The 19,320-nt window shown below is 39.8% G+C and overlaps 1 protein-coding gene and 1 long non-coding RNA gene across 3 annotated transcripts in view; both read left to right on the top strand.

Moving 5' to 3' along the window:
- LOC130889087 (uncharacterized) overlaps positions 1 to 386 on the top strand; it is a 143,945-nt gene extending 143,559 nt beyond the window's left edge. For both annotated transcript variants that reach the window (XR_009058489.1, XR_009058488.1), the window contains one exon: positions 271 to 386. This is a non-coding gene — a long non-coding RNA (uncharacterized LOC130889087). The remainder of the gene's footprint in view (positions 1 to 270) is intronic.
- A 1,594-nt stretch (positions 387 to 1,980) lies between these two features.
- Positions 1,981 to 19,320, top strand: part of Eif3e (eukaryotic translation initiation factor 3 subunit E) — a 28,079-nt gene continuing 10,739 nt past the window's right edge. The window contains exons 1-7 of the mRNA XM_057792537.1: positions 1,981 to 2,087; positions 6,438 to 6,552; positions 8,523 to 8,640; positions 11,178 to 11,220; positions 12,440 to 12,544; positions 16,771 to 16,896; positions 17,477 to 17,601. Coding sequence (XP_057648520.1) covers positions 1,998 to 2,087; positions 6,438 to 6,552; positions 8,523 to 8,640; positions 11,178 to 11,220; positions 12,440 to 12,544; positions 16,771 to 16,896; positions 17,477 to 17,601 — 722 coding nt within the window. The 5' untranslated portion in view covers positions 1,981 to 1,997. The remainder of the gene's footprint in view (positions 2,088 to 6,437; positions 6,553 to 8,522; positions 8,641 to 11,177; positions 11,221 to 12,439; positions 12,545 to 16,770; positions 16,897 to 17,476; positions 17,602 to 19,320) is intronic.

Raw genomic sequence — 19,320 nt, 5'->3', positions numbered from 1 at the left:
GAATTAACCTTCCTGAAGCATAGTACTATTCTCTTTCATACTCAAAAATACTTTAAGACTCCCCAGAATTAAGATAAATTTCAAATTATTCACAACTGTTAATATTTGGCACTCACCTTTTTTTTTTTTTCTGTCACATCTTCTCCTGTAGACACTAGTCTTTAGCTAAGTTTCCAAGCTCTTGTTCTCAGATCCTTCTTTAATTTTCCTGCCTGTGTGTTTCTCTGGTGTTTAAATTGTTCCTGAATTATGTGCATTTCGCTCTTCTAGGTCTGCATGTCTGTCATAAGATCCAGAATCCCGGCCGGGCGAATCCCGGCCGGGTGGTGGTGGCGCACGCCTTTAATCCCAGCACTCGGGAGGGGCAGAGGCAGGTGAATCCCTGTAAATTCGAGGCCAGCCTGGTCCACAAGAGCAAGATCCAGCATCCCCAATCAGCTGAGCTTTCTCCATCTGCTGCATTTCATTGGTGATTTGTACTGGGCATCAACCTGATTGATAGTCTGTGCTCTGCTCATATTCCAGTCAGTTTCTCACAGCACTCTCTTCCTCTCTTAGTTATCTGTATCAGTATTGTACTGAGTACTACTAGCATCCAAACCATATTGTTTAACGCACACTCCCTGTATTGCACCTCCTACTCAATTTTCTAGTTGAGGTCCTCAAAATATGTTGCTGCAATCTTTCTCCTTTTATCTTTTAAGTTCACCATGAATAGATTTTTCATCCAAAATCTATTAACAGCTCCCATGTTAAGGTCATCAGTAGGAAAAAGGGACCACAACAAAATAATAATGGCAGAAAATTCTTGTGAATAATTTATATAAATAAAATAAAATAAATTGTTGTAAATAATTTAAATGTGAACATAGGCTTTATCACCACGAAGTATCAGAGCCATTACATTTAATTAACGGCCACTAGGATTCCTCCCCTCCTTTGGCTCTTAGGACAACACCGTCTTTTCGCTCCTCCATCTGTATCGTATTAGTCGGGGTTCTCTAGAAAGACAGAACTGACAGAATGAGTGAGTGAGTGAGTGAGTGAGTGAGTGAGTGAGTGAGTGAGTGAGTGAGTGAGTGAGTGTGTGTATAAACAGGATTTATTAGAGTGGCTTACAGGTTATGGTCTATGCCAACAATAACCAATGAGTGTCTCCCAAAGAAAGTCCAAGAACCCTGTAGTTGTTCAGTTCACGAGGCTGGGTGACTCAGGTGGTCTTCAGTATGTGCCAGAATCCAGAAGTGGACTCTAAGACTAGTGAAGAAATGAACTTGCCAGGGAGGGTGAAAAAGCTTCTATTTTCCTTCTCTAGGCTGCCACCATAGGTGTGGCCCAAATTAAAGGTGGCTCTTCTGACCTCAAGTGATGGGGATTTAAGGTGGTGGGCCCTCGGGCTTAGTAAATTCCAGCTGTGATCAATTGACCTCCATGAATGCATATATTATCCAGTGCTACAGTCTGAATGACCCCACTTCAGTAAGGTGAGGTACCTAGATTTACCGTCACTCGCCTCTCTTTCAAACACGCTGACGCCTAGCTTTATGCAGTTTCATGGTTTTAAATCCTATCAGTAAGTTAGCAAGAGTTATTATATCTCTAGGTCTGATCTTTGCTTTTATTCGAGTTTCAAATATGTACCATGACCTAACAATCATTCCCTCCGCTTAGAGGTCAAGAAAGCAGGCCAAACTACACCAAATCTAAAACTGAACTCTAGGTTCCCTTCCTCCCTAGAACTAGCATTTATTCATTGGTACAACAAGAAGGGAACAGTGCAGAATTTGGAAAGAGCAGACAGTCGGTTAAAGGCTTGAGCCCCACCCAGGAGGCGTGGACAGGAAGGGAGGGAAGGAGAGACCACAACGCGCAGGCGCGACCCTCGTCCGCCCGCTTTGGCGGAGCCGCGAGCGCACATGCGCAGTGCGGACCTTGTCCGCCTTTGGGCGCTGTTTTAATAAAGTTTTCGCGGACACGCCCTCCTTTCCCCCGGCAAGATGGCGGAGTACGACTTGACGACGCGCATCGCGCACTTTCTGGATCGGCATCTGGTCTTTCCGCTCCTCGAGTTTCTCTCCGTGAAGGAGGTGAGGGAGCTTGGAGGCGGAAGAAGCTGTAGGGACGAGAGAGGCGGCGGGAGAGGCGGGGAGGCGGCGGCCGGGCCGGCACACGTGCGAGCCGGAAGCCGGCTCGGGCCGCCCTGACACCGGCTGGGCCCGGGGAGTAGCGCCCCGCGAAGGGGCGCGATGTTGGGGTGCACGGGGCGGCGGGGATTCGGGGGTCCGAGGTGACAGCGCAGGGTGCGGCGACGCGGAGGCCACGGCTTGCTCTGTGGTGTGGGATCCTGGGGGCGGCCGCGGCCTTGCTCGCCCGCCCGAGGCTGCGCTGGCGGGGCGGGAGGGGCGCCCGGTGCGCGTTCGCCGGGCCGCGGGTACTGTCGGAAGTTTCAAGGTTTCTTTTTGGAACTGAGTGGGTGGGCTTGGATTTGGGGTTTCTGTGCGCGGAATCCCTTGACATGATTCTCGTACGCTTAAAAAGTAGCATCTGGCCCCTTGAATTTCCAGGAAATTGTGGATGCTTTGCTCCAAGTTTCCTGGTTTTTGATAGGTATTCTCTTGGTAGAAATGTCACGTATGTTGTCGGGGGACGGGGGATGAAGACCAAGAATAACTCACAGTGCCACAAGCTGCTGTGTAAACTTTGTTTTCTGGTGTCGATGTTCGGACGTAACGTAATGGGACTTGGTCGTTAATGTTCACTAAGGATGTAGTCCTGGGAATTCATCTTAACACGTTTCAGCGTTTTAAGGCTTTTGGACTTTGTTTTGCGGTATTGAAAAGAAATACTGGCTTAGAAATAATTAGGCTTCGCTTTACATTGACTTTTGGAGAAAATTAATGCATTTTAGTAAGTAAAGCTACTATAACATAAGGATAGAATTTTGTCCAGCAAAGTTGATGAATTCTGTTTCTGGACACAGATGATAACTGTAGATTTGTGGTTCGCGTTCAAATAGCATTTTTTTTTTAAAGTCTGGTTTTGATGACATAAGCTTCCAGATAAAGTTTATATGGCAGGTGTATTCTTTATATTCATAGGAAGATTTCTAAACACACGTACACACGTAGATTACTCTAAAATTGTTGATAATCATAAAGTTCCATGCTGAAAAATGGCTTAGCAGGTGAGACTTAATACATTTTTTTTGCATTGAATTTTGTACTGTACATGAGAGATTAAATAAAAAGTTGAGTGTGCGTTTTGTTTCATTTTCTGGGTAAATGAGAGTCCTTTGGTACATGAGAAATACATACGGAAATTCCTCACTTTCTGTGGGTAGCAGAGATATTTTGAAACTCCCTGAATTTCATATTCTTTGTGTGTTTACGCATTCATGTTTTTGAGGCAAATGGAGGAATTTGTAAGTGTAGATTTCTTTATTGCTAAGGCAAGACTATTGCTGAGACTCAGTGGAAACTGACTCCTTTGAGGGTGTTACTAAGATGGCCTTAGTACAGCAAGAGGAAGACAGATGTTGGAGTGTATGCTTAGCAGTTAACTAAATACTGGAACTTGGAATTCGGTTTTGTTTTTCGAGACGGGGTTTCTCTGTGTCTTTGGTGCCTGTCCTGGAACCAGCTATTATATACTAGGCTGGCATCAAACTCACCTGCTCCTGTCTCCCGAGTGCAGGGATTAAAAGCATGCACTACCACCTCCCAGCAAAACTTGGAATTCTGAAAAATCCAATGTAAAAGGTAGACATCTCACCACTGAAAAACTTAACTTTTGTCTGTAAGGTAAAGTAGTCCATATGAGACAGTATTGGCCAAGTACTGTTAAATTAAAGTTTTTCAGTAGTCTTCAGTGGATAGAACTTTGAGGAGGTGCTTGTATCCTGAAAGCTAGACAGTGAGCAGTCAGGGATCATGATGGATGTCAGGACTGACACATGGTAGATATTGGAAAGCATAGGTTCCAGAAGAGGAACAACTTAGGTTCTCCATGTTCTCGCACTTTTATAGTTCTGCATAAAGGCTTTGAAATTGTTGAATAATTAGTTAAATGACTATGTATTTGCATATCACCATTTATTCTATGTCGAGACAGATGGTTCAAAGGCCCAAACCCTGGGCTTTGAATTTGGACATGTGTTAGAATCCTTGCCCTATTTTAATTTCTCTGCGCTTCAGATTTTTTTCCCCTTTTAACCAGTGTCTCAGTCATCACACCTCTCAGTGTAAGCTCTCTTCACAGTATAGATTTGTTTGACCTGTTTGGGCTTCTGTTTTCCTTTTGAGGGAAGATCTTGCTGAATAACCTAAGATGGTCTTGAACTCCTTACTTGCATGTCTGTAACAGGAGGGGCTGTTTGTTGGGGTTACTCTCCTGCCCAGTTCCCACAGCTGGCAAGTTCCAAAGAATCACACAGAAGTTCTACATAAGTTATAAAAGTGATTGGCTCATTAGCTCAGGCTTCTTATTAGCTCTTGCGGCTTATATTAACCCATTATTTTTATCTATGTCATATCAGTTTTCCAAGGAATGGATTTACAAGACCATGCCCAAATTTTTATATATATATATATATACACACACACATATATATATATGTATATGTATAAATGCAATTCAGCATCAGGAATGTATGTTTGCCAAGGACTTTTAGGGACTGAACTAATCTCTTGGTATGGCAGGCAAGCTGTTTGCTACTATGATCTATAGTCCACGTTCTACTTTTAGAAACAGGATTCCCCTATGTAGCTCAGTCTGATCTAGAATCCTGTAGTAGGAGGTGTGGGCTGCTTTTTATATCGCCTGGCTCCTGGCTGCCCAGCTAGCTAGTGTCCAAAATAATCACACGGAGATCTGTATTAATTAAATTGCTGCCTGGCCCATTAGCCACTTATTGGCTAACTCTCACATCTTGATTCAACCCATTTCTAATAATCTGTATGTCACCACGAAGCCATGGCTTACCGGGAAAGATTCAGCATGTCTGACTTGGCAGATTCATGATGGGCAGCTCTCTGCCTGCCTTCTTCCTCAAAGAATTCTGTTCTGTCTGCTCCAACCATCTAAGGGCTGCCCTATCCAAAGGCCAAGGTAGCTTCTTTATTCAACCAATGAAAACAACACATAGAAAGAAGACCCTCCTACACCAGAATCCCACTCCCAAAGGTCCTTCCGTTTTTTCTCCTGAGACCTGGGATTGTAAGTGCATGCCAGCACCCCCGGCTTCATGAGCAGCTCATTTCTGTGACCTCTTATGCTAGCAGTTGCTGATTTTCAAGCTGGTTAATCTGTTGGATTATGCAAGTTTACTCATCCATTGTAGCTTTAAACGACCTGTGAGCTATGCACAGTTTTAGAAATATACTTAAATAGATGCTTTAGGTATTTTGCAGAGTTCACAAATTGAAGAATGTATGACTTCAGGAGATAAAAGCTTTGAAGTGGTTGTATTCTTGCTAGTAGGGTATTAATATTCTAGCCAGTCTGTACTGACATTAGCACTGATGTTTTTTTATCATAGTCTTTAAAGGCAGTTCCCTTTTCATTAAGGAAGTTGAGATTGTCTCATGTGCCTTTTGTCCATTTGTCTTAAGTGACTATTAAGATGTCACTGTTGGAGATTTGTGTATGATTTTTGATGTTCACCTTTGATACTGTGATACACTATTGTGGGCTCTTCCTAGATTTTTCTTTCCTTGGCAAATTAAACTCAGAACATAAGTCTTATCTCTCACATAGATAAATGTCTCTCAGATTCCTTCTTTGTTCTCAGACTTCATCTTTATATGAGTCTATGTATATGTTTCTTTTCTGTGAGTTAATACATGTTTCCCGAGCACGCAATTCAAAAACCTAGCATAGGTTGTTGGCTTACAATATTGGTGCTAGTTTTATTTTAGAGGTACAAATGGAGAAGCCCATAAATGATTGCAGCTATTAAGTGAGAAAAATGTGAAGGCCACATCAAGGTGAGGTTGGTAGGCATCATGTGGAGGCAAAGGATAGTAAAGAGGTGAATATTTAAGAGCCTAGTCCTCATTACCCTAAGTTAGTGCTTTACCGCTGACCTGTATGTCTGGTCGTGTGATGGTTTTTTCAAAACTGAGGGGCTAGGGAGAGATTTCAGTGCATTGGCTTCCACAGCACACACGTGGGGGTCATTGGACAAAGGCTAACTTTGTGAAGTCAGTCTTCGTCATGCTCATGTCATTTCAGGGATTAAATGCTGTTCTCCTGACTTGCTTAGCAAGTGCTGTGCCTGCTGAACCCACACACCAGTTCCCCCACATATGCTGAACCAACTCAGCAGCCCATACACAGACACATGCACACACATGCATTTTTAAATAGTGTTTCATGAAGTATGATGCTGAATAAACAGAAGAACTTAGATATACTCATTAAAAGTTTTTCTCTTACAGATATATAATGAAAAAGAATTATTACAAGGAAAATTGGATCTTCTTAGTGATACCAACATGGTAGACTTTGCTATGGATGTCTACAAAAACCTTTACTCTGATGATATCCCTCATGGTAAGCTAAAGCACATCCGATAGCTAAATGTATGTGAAAATTTATGATATATGAGAGGTGAAGCTAAAAAGCTGTTCTTAAAGTCTTTGGGTGAAAACACAGAAGAGTCACAAGGATTCTAAGATGTGTTTCTGCTAGTGAAAGATGTGACTACTGTAAAAATAGTTGACAGATACCTTCCGATCATAGTGTATGCTACAGGCTGATGGCCTGCAATTTTTTGAGTGTGCTGCAGCTCTATAAGTTTTGACATCATCAGGTTACTTGGGAGAGTTATTTTGAAAATGCAAATTTTGGCCCACAACCCAGACCTATTGGATGAGATGCTCCTAAGACCCTGGAGTAAAGCTGGAGAACTACTAGAAGAGTTCTAGACTGGCTCAGGGCAGTAGATGCTTCTTGAAGAAGAAGAGGACAGAAAAATGGTTCCTTACGTACAGGAACTACGGCCTGGGCTTGGAGGTACACACCTCTGATCCCAGCAGCCTAGGGCCTGGAAGCATAATCAGGTGAGTTTGAAAAGATCCTGGTTTATACAGCAAGTTCTAATCCTACCAGAGCCCTGCCTCAAAGAATAAAACATAGAAAATGCTATAGGGCTTTCCCCCCTTTTTGCCTTTTCTTTTGCTGCGCATGTAACGAATTCTTAACAGAATTCACTTTTTAACATTGTTTTTAATAGCAGGTTCTCTGCTTTTGTTTGGGCATGAACTTGGAAGTTTTTTGGGTTTTGGTTTTGAACATCTATCTTAAGCACTGAGATTTATAAAGAAATACTTAGGGAAAGGAAGGTCCGGTCCCTGTTGGGCCAGAGTGGTGCCTCATAGGGGGAAGCATTGCTGCAAATACCTCATGACCTCAGTTTGCTCCTTAGAGCCCACGGTAGAAGAGAGAACCAGACCCTAGGCTCACCCCGATAATCCCCATCGTTCACACTGAAAATAATTATAAATAAAGTAAATTGGGAACAGAAACAGTATCCAGGTGTGGAGAAGGAGCAGGATCTGACCATCCTGGTATAATGAAGACACTGTTAAAGTCAGTATAGCTTTTTTTTTTCTTTTTTAATTTATAGACAGTAACTATTTAAATTTAATTTGTGATGAGAGTGAAGGGTTTTGGGTGTTTTTTTTATTATTATCTTATGTGTATGATGTTTTGACTGCTTGCGTGTTTATATACCATATGTCTGCCTGGTATCCCAGAAGATCAAAAGAGGCTCACATACTAAGAGATGGTTATAAGCTACCCTGTGGGTGCTGGGAATCAGACTCAGCACCTGGAAGAGGAACAAGTGCTTTTAACCACCGAGCCATCTCTCCAGCCCCACTATTGTCTGCTTTTATCTCAGCTTCCTAAGTGGCTAGAAGTACAAATGCATACCACCACAAGTACAAGGGCTATTAGTTGTTGAGCATTAATCTGAGATACTTTGCAACATAGATTATGTGTGAGTTTTCTCTGTATTTTTGTGGTGGTATAGTGAACAGAATTTGGTTTGTGAAATTATAGTTTATATTAAAAAAAGATTCTTGACCAGATTAAAATTGCTTTCCATGTAGTAATAATATGTAAACCTTTAGTGTAGTGCCTGTGTTCATAAACTCTAGGGTAGTAGTCAGTCAGGAATTAAATAGGAACAAATAGAAGGATACTTGGAGTGAAATCATGGAAATGTGGAGCCGGGTGATACTCTACCTGTTCCTGCCTACTCTCAGCACTAGTCACCCAGCCCTTCCTTGTTTGTGTGTAGATTTCCCCTCCACAGTAGGAAGATGAAGCCCTCTTTCTCTGTGTGCCTTTGGGGCTCTAGTGAAAGGAAGTTGTGTGTTTGGGGAAGGTGTTGAGTTGGTGGTTCCTGGCATGTGAGGGAAAGTATAAAGAATAAATAAGTGTGTATAGTTTGAATTAATAGAAACTAGACAGTCTCATGGAGTGATGTGGTTTAACTCATGGTACCATCTCATTAGCTTTGAGAGAAAAAAGAACCACAGTTGTTGCGCAGCTGAAACAGCTCCAGGCAGAAACAGAGCCAATTGTGAAGATGTTTGAAGATCCAGAAACTACAAGGCAGATGCAGTCTACCAGGTAATCTGTGAACTCGAATCCTAGAAGGTCGCTAACCTGGGACCCTGTAGTAAAAGTTGAGGATCCAAGTGAGTGCCTCACTTGTTGATTTTCATGGATCTTTATTTTTTAAGGGTTGTGTCTCATAGCCGTATATTTTAGTACTAATTTATTTTTTTATGTGTATAGAGCTTTGCTGAAAAATGTGTATTTGCATACATGCCTAGTGTGCTTAGTGGTCAGAAGAGGGGGTTAGGTTCCCTGGGACAGGAGTTACAGGTGGTTGTGAGCCTCTGATGGAGGCTGGGAATTTGAACACGGGTTCTCTGCAAGAGCAGTAGGTGCCCTTAACAGCTGAGCCACCTCTCCAGCCCTAATACTATGATTTTAAGAAAGTTTTTTAAACCAGCTAGTCATACTTTATCATGCCCTGGCAGTTCAATATGTCCTGGTCCTTGATAGGAGACATTTGTCAATATTTGGAGACTGAATGTCACATTGGAGGCGTGCTGCTTGCACCAAGGAAGTATACAGGAGGGAATGCTGCTAAACTTTTTGTGTTCAAGATCCGCCTTTCCCTGTACCCCTTCCCAAGAGTCAGCCAACTGAAAGCCTTTTGGAGAAAACCCTGTTCCTGGTGGATGCCTAGAATGCCTGGATTGCTTTCCGAAGGAGAAACCCGAGCTCACTTACCGCTTACATTCTTTTACATTTTTCAATGTCTGTACTCATCCCAGCTAAGATTATTTTATTTTTATTTTTATTTATTTATTTATTTATTTTTAAGAGATTGGCTCTAAGGTTTTATTTGTGATTTGAAAAAGTCTTATTTGATATTATTAGACAAGCTGCAGACATTACACAGTTACTCTGCCATTCAGTAACATGCTATGCACCATGCCATATTACACTAGGTTCTTGTGCAGACATACATACAGATAAAAAGCTGTTCAAAGGAGAAAATTCTACCTTTCTTTATGAATATGCAGAAAGTGAATGTCGAAATAATCCGGATGTTAGACGAGAACAGATGTTTTAGGATGTGTTAGACACATAAAGATTGGAAATGGGGACTGGAGAGATGGCTTAAGAACATGTACTGAGCCGGGCGGTGGTGGCACACGCCTTTAATCCCAGCACTAGGGAGGCAGAGGCAGGCGGATCTCTGTGAGTTCGAGACCAGCCTGGTCTACAAGAGCTAGTTCCAGGACAGGCTCCAAAACCACAGAGAAACCCTGTCTCGAAAAACCAAAAAAAAAAAAATGTACTGAAGCAGAGGGCTAGCCCCATTTCAGGTTCGCACAACTGCCTACAGTAATGTGCCCTATACCCACACAGGCTTCTACTCATAGCTAAACGCAACGAGAGTAACTATTCAGAGAAAAGGTTGGAGATGGTGACATAAAGGAAAGAGCAGAATGCACGTGGGATGTACTCACCACACTGTAGACAGAGCTTTTCATGATAGAATGGGCTCTTTGCAGATTAGCTCTTTGTCAGTTTGGTAAAGCTAGACTAATCTGAGAAGGGGAACTTCCTCTGAGGAATTGCCTCCATCGGATTGGCCTGTAGGCATTCTTGTGGGGCGTTTTCTTGATGAATGGTTTTCTATGGGAGGACCCAGTCTATGTATGGGGAGAGAGGGGCAATGTCACCCCTGGGCAGGGTGCCCTGGGTTGTATAAGAAAACAAACTGAGCAAGCCAGTAAGTGGCATTTCCTGATGGCCTCTGCATCCCCTTGGGCCTCCAGGTTCCTGCCCTGACTCTCCTCAATGTCTGGTTGGAAAATGAACCCTTTCCTCCACAGGTTGCTTTGCTTCAGAATGTTTTATCATAGCACCAGAAAATAACAAACGAAGGCAGGAACTTAGTTCAAAACAAATGAGGGACTCAGCTGTTACAAATGTGTACTCTAATAGACTACTTTATTTTCACAGAAATGCTATTTTTCTACTAATCTCTTAGTTGTCATTGATCATACAGTGCATTTCCTATACTCTCTCAGAAAGTAGACAGAGAATAGTGAAAGTCTGAACTTTGTGCACAGTTTTGTATTCAGTTTTGTATTCAGTAATTTAATGCTGGCAGGGCTCCCAACGTGTGCCCCAGGCCACAGAATACTCCCACATACGAAAAAAGCCTAAGAAGACATTTTGCTTTTTATTCTTTCTCCTTTGGTGTCCTTGTTCTGCTTGTCTTTTACTAGTTTGTTTAGATCTAGAGTTAATGCAAAACTAATTTAAGAAAAATTAAGTTGGGCTATTTGGCAGCTGATCTGAGTAAAAATTGTGTGAGGTTTGTGACACTGTGACCTAGGTACCATCTAAGTTTGGACTTCAGTCAGAGCCTGAGAAATCTGGAAGTAAAAATTCCAAGTTTGTGTTCATTCTTATATCAAAATTTGACATGTGCTATTTGTTTTTTCTAGAAGTTATATTTCTGTTTAAGTATTAAGAGATTTAAAATGACTTTGGATGAAAATGTAGAAGTTAGAGCTGTGTATTTTGTGTTCTGCCTCCTATAAATCATAATAATGCTCACTTTTTCCAATATTAAGGGATGGTCGGATGTTATTTGACTACCTAGCAGACAAGCATGGGGTAAGTATTTTTTTTAATATTAAAAAATGGTCATTTTTGGAAAAAGATCTTTAGAGACTAAGGTTGTACACAAATTTATAGAATTCTTAGGTTAACATAAATAACAACTGGTATGTTTTTAAACACAGTTTTTGTAAAAATCGGTGGTGATAGGGAAATTTTTGTTTATAATCCTCATTTTGTAACAAATACAGTGTTTGCCTTCTGTGGATCATCATATAATAGTAACTCTCCCTGCCTGAACTATGTAGGCTAAACTATCCACAAATTCTGGTGATCCTCCTGCCTCTGTTTTCTGAGTCTAGGATTAAAAGCACCTGCTGCTGTGTCGAACTCAGATTTCTTTTTCCTTGTAGCTTTATGAGGAAAGGCAGAACTAGAATTGAATTTAAAATGCTTTCTTTACACTTTAAGAGAACATTTTAACTACTAGGGAATGCAGCAGCTCTTGACATTTTCTGGTCTTCATTAGTTCATAAAGTTATTGTTCTTCCTAATCTTTGACTCCTCTTCTGCTAGCTTAGGGCATCACCCTTTTTTGTTTGTTTTGTTCTTTTCTTGAGGTTTCTCTGTGTACCTCTGGGTGTCCTGGAACCTAGTCTGTAGACCAGGTTGACCTTGAACTCATATCTGCCTGCCTCAGCCTCTGGAGCATTGGGATAAAGCCCTGCACCACCCCGCCTGAGAAGGGCTTTGTGTACTCTCAAGCTTATGGTTTAGTTTTCAGCTCTTGTTTACTAGATAGATTGCTGATCAGCACATAATACTCTGTGCTTTGGTTCAGAATATTTAGTAGTTTGTTGTTGTTTTGAGCCTTCAGTTCTTTTAGATTTCTTTAGTTTTATTTTGTTTAAAAGTTAATAATGTTTTGAGGCCAGTTTTCAGAAAAAAAAGTTCTATTGTGTATGTTATTTTTGTTAACAACATTGGAGGTGTCCATGTGCTTGGTAGTTTAGTCAACTTAGTGGACTTACACCAGATGTCAGCTGTAGTTCAAGTTTGTTTGTCTGTTTATGTTTTTAGTAAAATTGCTATCAGTACAGTTCAGAACTCTGGGGTAAAAACAATATTAAATGTTCAGTTCCATGCATACACACATATGTACATGCAATCAAGTATTTCTCTGATTAGCAATTATTGGTGGCAATTGTTCATCTAAAAGAGTTAAATGAATGGAATTTTGCAACTTAACTGTGGAAACTTCTCCCCCTCCCCCCAGTTTAGGCAAGAATATTTAGATACACTTTACAGATATGCCAAATTCCAGTACGAGTGTGGGAATTACTCAGGAGCTGCAGAGTATCTTTACTTCTTTAGAGTTTTGGTAAGTACCTCTGTGTTTTTCTTTTCCTTTTACTCTGCTTCTAGAACTTTTCCTGGTTCCTCCAAAGAAAATTTGTTGAGTCTGTCTGTTAAATTTTAAAACAGTCATTGGCAAAGGAGAAAGGTAGTTTACGTTTAAAAACAGAAGAAAGGAAGGAAAGAGAAAGAAAGAAAGGAAGATAGAAAGAAAGAAAAGTGAGAAGATCCTTCACAGCAAAACCCAAATAGAAAACCATAATAGGGCCTCAGAATTTGAAGGGGGGCTGCCAAGATAGGATGGAAGTAAACATTCTTGGAGTACAAACCTGGAGACCTCAGTTTGATCCCAGAGTCTATATCAGGGTGTTTAGAGAAAATGACTCTGCAAAGCTGTCTGACTTCCACACTTACTCTGTGGAGCCTGCACCCATACACACATATGTATGCATACAATAATAATAAATACAATTTAAAAACAAATTTGAAGGGAGCTTTAATTTGACCTTGAAATCCAAAAATAGGAAACCATTAATATATGTGAAATTTTAGTGTTAGCAGAATTATGTCCTATCATGGTACTGTCAGCAGAGTGAATGACACAGGTTTAATAAATGTACCCAATCTGTTCCTTGTTCCCAACAACTGATCCTGTATTTTTTTAAATGTGCTTTAATGTTAACCTAATTTTTATTTACCCATATCAACTAATAAAAAGTAAAGGTAAGTGATTTCTTCATTACATGGAGGTGTGGAGAAGTTTGAACAGTTACTAACTGGCATTGTAGTCTGCTCAGTCACTTCCTAGATTGGGTGCTTTTGCAAAGGGAACAGAGCCTGGTATGAAGCCTGATTAAAACTCAGGCTTCAGCTTAGCAAGTTTTCTCATTCTCTCTTCTATTTAGATAATAGGTACTCTTTAAAGTAATCAAAGTGCTCCTCTTATCTAGCCTTTTATGGAGGAAGTTATAATTGGGACTCACTGTGGATTAATGGACCAGTACCCAAGCCTGTAGTTTCTTTAGTTAATCCTAGAAATTAGAGAAAGTCCTGCTTAAGTCAGTGACTTAGATTTCTTTATTTTCTCTTGCTATTTTTCTTCTAGTTTTATATGTCACAAAGAAACATTTGGAGCATGCTGTCTCTGGTGTCTTCCATGAAATTCAGGTTTCCTGTTTGGGGTAGTTAAAGAGGCAGATGATCGTCATTTATTCAGGTTTCTCCTACACTGCAGTTGTATGGGACGGTCTCTAGACTACCCACTGTCCTTCCTTCAAGGAAACAAATCTTTTCTGCCTATTTCCAAGCTTGATTTAAAACATTGTTTGCTCATTCTCTCATTTGTGTAAATGAGTTCATTTACGGATAAGCTATGATTAGCTTGCAAGTGTACTGAAGGTAATCATTGATGTTGACCGTGAAGTGACTTATCAAAAAATTCCATCGCTTTTACCTTGAATGTTAGCAGGGATTGAAGAGAGCAAAAGTTGATTACCTTGAGAATATAAACAGCTTAAGCTAGGGTTGTAAAACCAGAAGCCTGGTATGATTACAGTTCCATGAAAAGAGCCGGTTATTCATATCATCTGTTACTTGTGGGAGTGAATTTTGAGAATGAAGATTTAGTGTCGTGTTAGAGTTCGAGCACAGTAAATTTATTGTTGCTGGTCAGTGAGTGAACGTGCCATTTTCCTAAGACATGGAAACTTAAGGTAACTGCTGGAAATCCAGATATTGAAACTCTTCTAGTATATCCACGCTTGAAAGCAGGTTGCTGTGAAGAGCCAACTGGAATGAGATGGAGTTGAGCCAGCGCAGTGCACACGAACCATGGGGTTGCAAACTTGCTGAAGTTGTACAAAAAGCTTTTATTCTACCACTTAGAACACATTGTAGTTCTGTGAATGTCGTGTTCATGGAGTGCAGCTTAATAATTAGCCTAATAATTTCTGTAATTAATGGATGCATGCCCTATAACTGGGGGTTTTAATATTTTAAAATTTATGACACATAATACTCTGTCTTTAAAAACATTCAACTATGTACCTTCACATTATTCCTAAGAAATCTTATGTTGGAATTCCAATAATAGAGAGCAGCAAATGAAAATTGTCTTTCTTAGAATTTATGCAGAATTTTATTGTTCATTTCATAACATAAAAGATTGGAGCTGGGTACAAGCTGTTTTCTTTTGGTGCATTGTTACCTAGTGCAAAGGAAGAACAGATGATTTACATACTGCCGTTAAAAATTGTAGGTGTTTATTTGAAAGTTTAATAGTAAAAATAAAAAGCTTTGCTTTGGGTTTGGAATGACATGTTTTAATTTAGTTATTTCTTTTGCATTAGACTTTTTTCATTTCTAGATTTTTTTTCCTGGTGGTTGGTTACTCTTGAATCTGTGGTTAAGGAAACATTAGCTATGAAAGAGCCATTGTAACTGTGGGCTGAGATTAGAATTTGACTCTCCAAATGACCTATTGTAGGTCAGTGTTTATAAATTAAAGCTGTGTGACCCTAGATTTATTTTTAAAAGACTTGGTGACTTTTATAATATGTTGAATGTACCGTTTGGATGTGAAACTTCTTTGCATTATGCTTCAAAAGTGTATTAATTAAAATGAAATCAGGAGAGTTAGTAGACATTTTGGAATGTTTTTGTTTTGAAAGTTACTGAATTTTTATTAAGGAAGGATCTGTTCTCACTTTAGAGCCTTTGGTCTACCTCTAAATATGACCATTAAGCAACTATTGAAAGTAAAAGTTATTTGAAAATACCAGAACCATTTCTGATTACTATTTTTTAGGGCTGTGTCTTCCCCCCCTCCCCCCACCACCCCGTTAGAGTTGAAGATGTATTGAGGTTAACAGTCAGTGGCATATCAATCCCTTTAAAATTACTTTCCATGGTTCCCAGATAGCTTGGGTAACAGTGACTCACTGAGCATTTGCCAGTTTTGACTCTGCCCGCTGTCCTGTCAGTTTTAAAAGGTGTCTAGTTCATGCAGATTCCCAGGCATGACCTATACTCACTGTCTCTAATTGTAATATGTATTGAGTTGGTTGACAGATTAAGTGTTTGTTGAATTTGATAGCATTATAGACTTGATGAAATTGTGTGTGTCAGAGGTGGGGTGGGGTGAGTCCTGTGCACTCAGGATTATTGCGTACATTTGAAGGCCAAAGTAAGGTTGGGTATTCTCTATGACTCTATGCATTATTCCTTTGAGACAGTCTTTACCTGTACCTGAAACTAGAGTAACAAACCCCAGCATATCTCACCTCCCCAATCCCAGTACTGTGCTTAGAGGCGGTTTGGTTTGTGGATGTTGGGATCCTAAAATAAACAGCTGGTACCCTACCCACTGAACCATCTCTAGCTCCTGGTAAAATGTTTTAGTCATTATATAATAGGAGCAATTTTATGGACCTTTATAAAATGGTTTTTGAATTTCAATGAATTTTGGCATGCATCTTTCTCATTACCAATTGACAAAGATATTTTTCTGAATTTTCAAAAAATTTTACATGTATGAGTATTTGTCTAAATGTGACTGCACCTTGTGAATGCCTAGTGCCTACAGAGGTATAAAAATAACAATAATAGTCAGCAATAAAAAACCGGGGGGGGGCACTAGATCCCCCTAGAGCTAGAGTTATCGATGATTGTTCAGCCACCATGTGGGTGTTGGGCATGGAACCTGGGGCCTCTGTTAGGATAAGTGCCCCTGACCACTGAGCCATTTCTCTACCCCAAGAATATGTCTTGTGTCCTCTTTGTCATGGTACTCTAGTCCTAGTCCTGAACATTATTGATCTGCATTGTGTGCCTACAGACTGGTTTTGCTTCTTTTAAACTTTGATGTGGAATGATAAAATATGTATGTTTGTGTCTGGCTGTTCTTTATCAGTGAGGTTTGGAGATTGTGTTACAGCAGCTATCAGAATTCTTACTGCTCAGTGGTATTCCATTCTGTGCATGTACTTCTGTTCAGGTTTTAATCTATTCATAATCATTTGGATTGCTTCCAGTTTTAACTTATTAACAATTGTGCATCTTTATATATGGATCATTTTGTGGGTATACTTAATGATAGAAACTGGAACAAGTGGCTTTTTGATCATGTTTCAAAGAAACAGAGTAAATGGTGTTTCTTCGGGACTAAACGGCTACGGAATCTGGTGGGACATAAACCTTCAGTCAACATTCTTAGCTGCACAATATTGAGACTATAACTAATTGTTCCTACAGGTTCCAGCAACAGATAGAAATGCATTAAGTTCACTCTGGGGAAAATTGGCCTCTGAAATCTTAATGCAGAATTGGGATGCAGCCATGGAAGACCTTACTCGGTTAAAAGAGACCATAGACAATAACGTGAGTTAGGTGTTCTTCTGGATTGATTCTCTGAAATTTCTGTGTGCTTGCTGTGTTTTCTGATACGGGACAACATTGCTCTCTTAAGACATAAAAATCTTTTATATTTGGGTTTTTGTTACTGTTTTGACTTGACCAAAAAAGCATAGTTGATTTGCTCTTGTTAACTTTGAAGACTGACACACTTGGTTTGACTGATAGAGAAAAGGGTTTAGCCCTTCAGGTCTGCTGCAGCTCTTGCGCCTGTTTACTACTGTGCCAGTGGGAACCGCCTCCTGCTGTAGAGAGCTGTTGAAAGGTGACGGCTAGACCCACGTAATGTCACCCACCTACACAGATTGAGGACTGTTTACTTCTGCCCTTGTTTATACAGTGTCTTCTGAAGGGATTATAACATGTAATAGTGTGAAATATCAGAGGTCATGAGAAGAGGATAGGAGTCAGACTTGATCATAATGCCTGGCTAGTACACTTAGACTACGATCTAGTTCTGATTACAGTTTGGAGATTGCATATCTTTAGTGCTTGTCTGTTTTTCACATACTAATATTTCCTGTGTATACATTTCTTAATCCTTCAGTCTGTGAGTTCTCCGCTCCAGTCTCTTCAACAGCGAACGTGGCTCATTCATTGGTCTCTGTTTGTTTTTTTCAATCATCCAAAAGGCCGTGATAATATTATTGATCTCTTCCTTTACCAACCACAGTAAGTTACATCACTGTTTAATTTTAGTTTTTGATTATCTAAATTTGTCACCTGCCAATTTTGTTTGATTGTAGTATATGTGTACTTGATAATTAAAAACCTCACATGTAGCTATTAGGTAAGTTATTTGATAACTCTAGGCCTGTCTTTCAAAATTCCTCTTAAAGTATGATTTTTGAACCAACAATATAGATATCATGAAGACTCAGGGCTCATCCAGAGGATTAAATCAGACTTTGCATTGTCACAGGGGCCTCTGTTGTCTTGCATACAGCTGGTCCTCTATTTTAGTGGATTACATATCTGTAACCAACTGAGAAAAATTTCATTTTTACCAAATATGTACTGGTATTTTCTTGTAATTATTCCATAAATAATACAGCAGTAACTATATTTATCAATGGTAATCACAGCATACAGAGGGAAATCCCATATCAACAAACAGAAACTATATATTATTAGGTATTATAGGTAATTAGAGATTATTTTAATTATACAGGAGTATATGCAAGCTGTAGCCCATAATTTTATAAGGGACTTAAGCATCCCTAGATTTAGACAAACAGTGGCATTTTGGAACCAATCCCCTATTGATATTGAGGGTTGACTATATATTCAAGTGTAAGGAATTAAGACTTACGCTAAATTATTGGAAGGGAAAGAAGGGTAGTAGAGGTTATGTCATGGAAGAGTCCCTTTTGTATCAACTTACCCTGTCCGGTCTTTGCCTTATCTTGAGTTGATAAGAAATCTATCCACTGCATTGTAAATTTGTTAACTACACTATTGTGTTGTTGGCCAGAAGTTTTGTTTTGTTTTTATTTTATTTTTTTGTTTACCTTTTTAAAGTTCTTACTGTTGCTGAGGTTCTCTGTGTACCTCAGTCTTGCCTAAAACGTGATCATCCTTCTTTGACTCACAGATATATACCACAGATTTAACTCTTACAGATATAAGGGTGTGTGTGTGTGTATGTTTGTGCAAGTAAGTAAATAAATAAATAGAGTTTCTGATTAGTTGTTTTGTTAGCCAAGTAAGAAAAGTCGTTTACCAGCAGGGATTTAGTTGTTTTTTATTTCAGCAGCCAAAGACACACAACTGGGACAAATGAACTTGTTTGAAACTAGAATGGTTGCTGAGGTGGGACCAGGGCTGTGGTCTGGGAAAGGTAGATGTTTTCTGAGTTACAGCTGCCCTTGGGCTCCTATCATCATGCACAGCAGGATGTGGAGATTCACTTCTGCAGTCTAATATTCAGGCTGAGATTTCAAAGGAAAACAGTGCTTTCATGTCAAATTTATGCTTTAGTAAAGTCATTTCAGTGACAGCATGATATGAATCACAAGCCAGGCCTTGCAGCTTTGTGTGTTTTCCATTCTGTCCAAAGCTAAAACAAGAAGCAGAACTTGTTGCTGCACAGATCTGTGACTGATCCGTTCAGATTCACATCGCACTTCTAGAATGTCACAGACCTCATTACAAGCACAAAGGAAACTCCCATATTTCTAAATTCATTCAGCTAACTTCAACTGGAAGTGATGAATCTGTAGTACAGTGGCATGAGAAGAAGCAATGTCAAGACAATTTAATTGAATTATATAAGCAATAAAGTGTTCCCATATGCTTGTCAGTAGATAGCAGTAGTTAAAGTATCTAGAAAGAAAAATGATTTTAGAAGCTAAATATAAGAATTGGGGGTGTTAGCTTAGTGGTAGAGCT

This window comes from Chionomys nivalis, chromosome 17 (genome assembly GCF_950005125.1).
Source record: "Chionomys nivalis chromosome 17, mChiNiv1.1, whole genome shotgun sequence".
Taxonomy (NCBI): Eukaryota; Metazoa; Chordata; class Mammalia; order Rodentia; family Cricetidae; genus Chionomys; species Chionomys nivalis.
The sequence above is the reverse complement of the archived record's forward strand: the minus strand, read 5'-3'. Positions and strand labels throughout refer to the sequence as shown.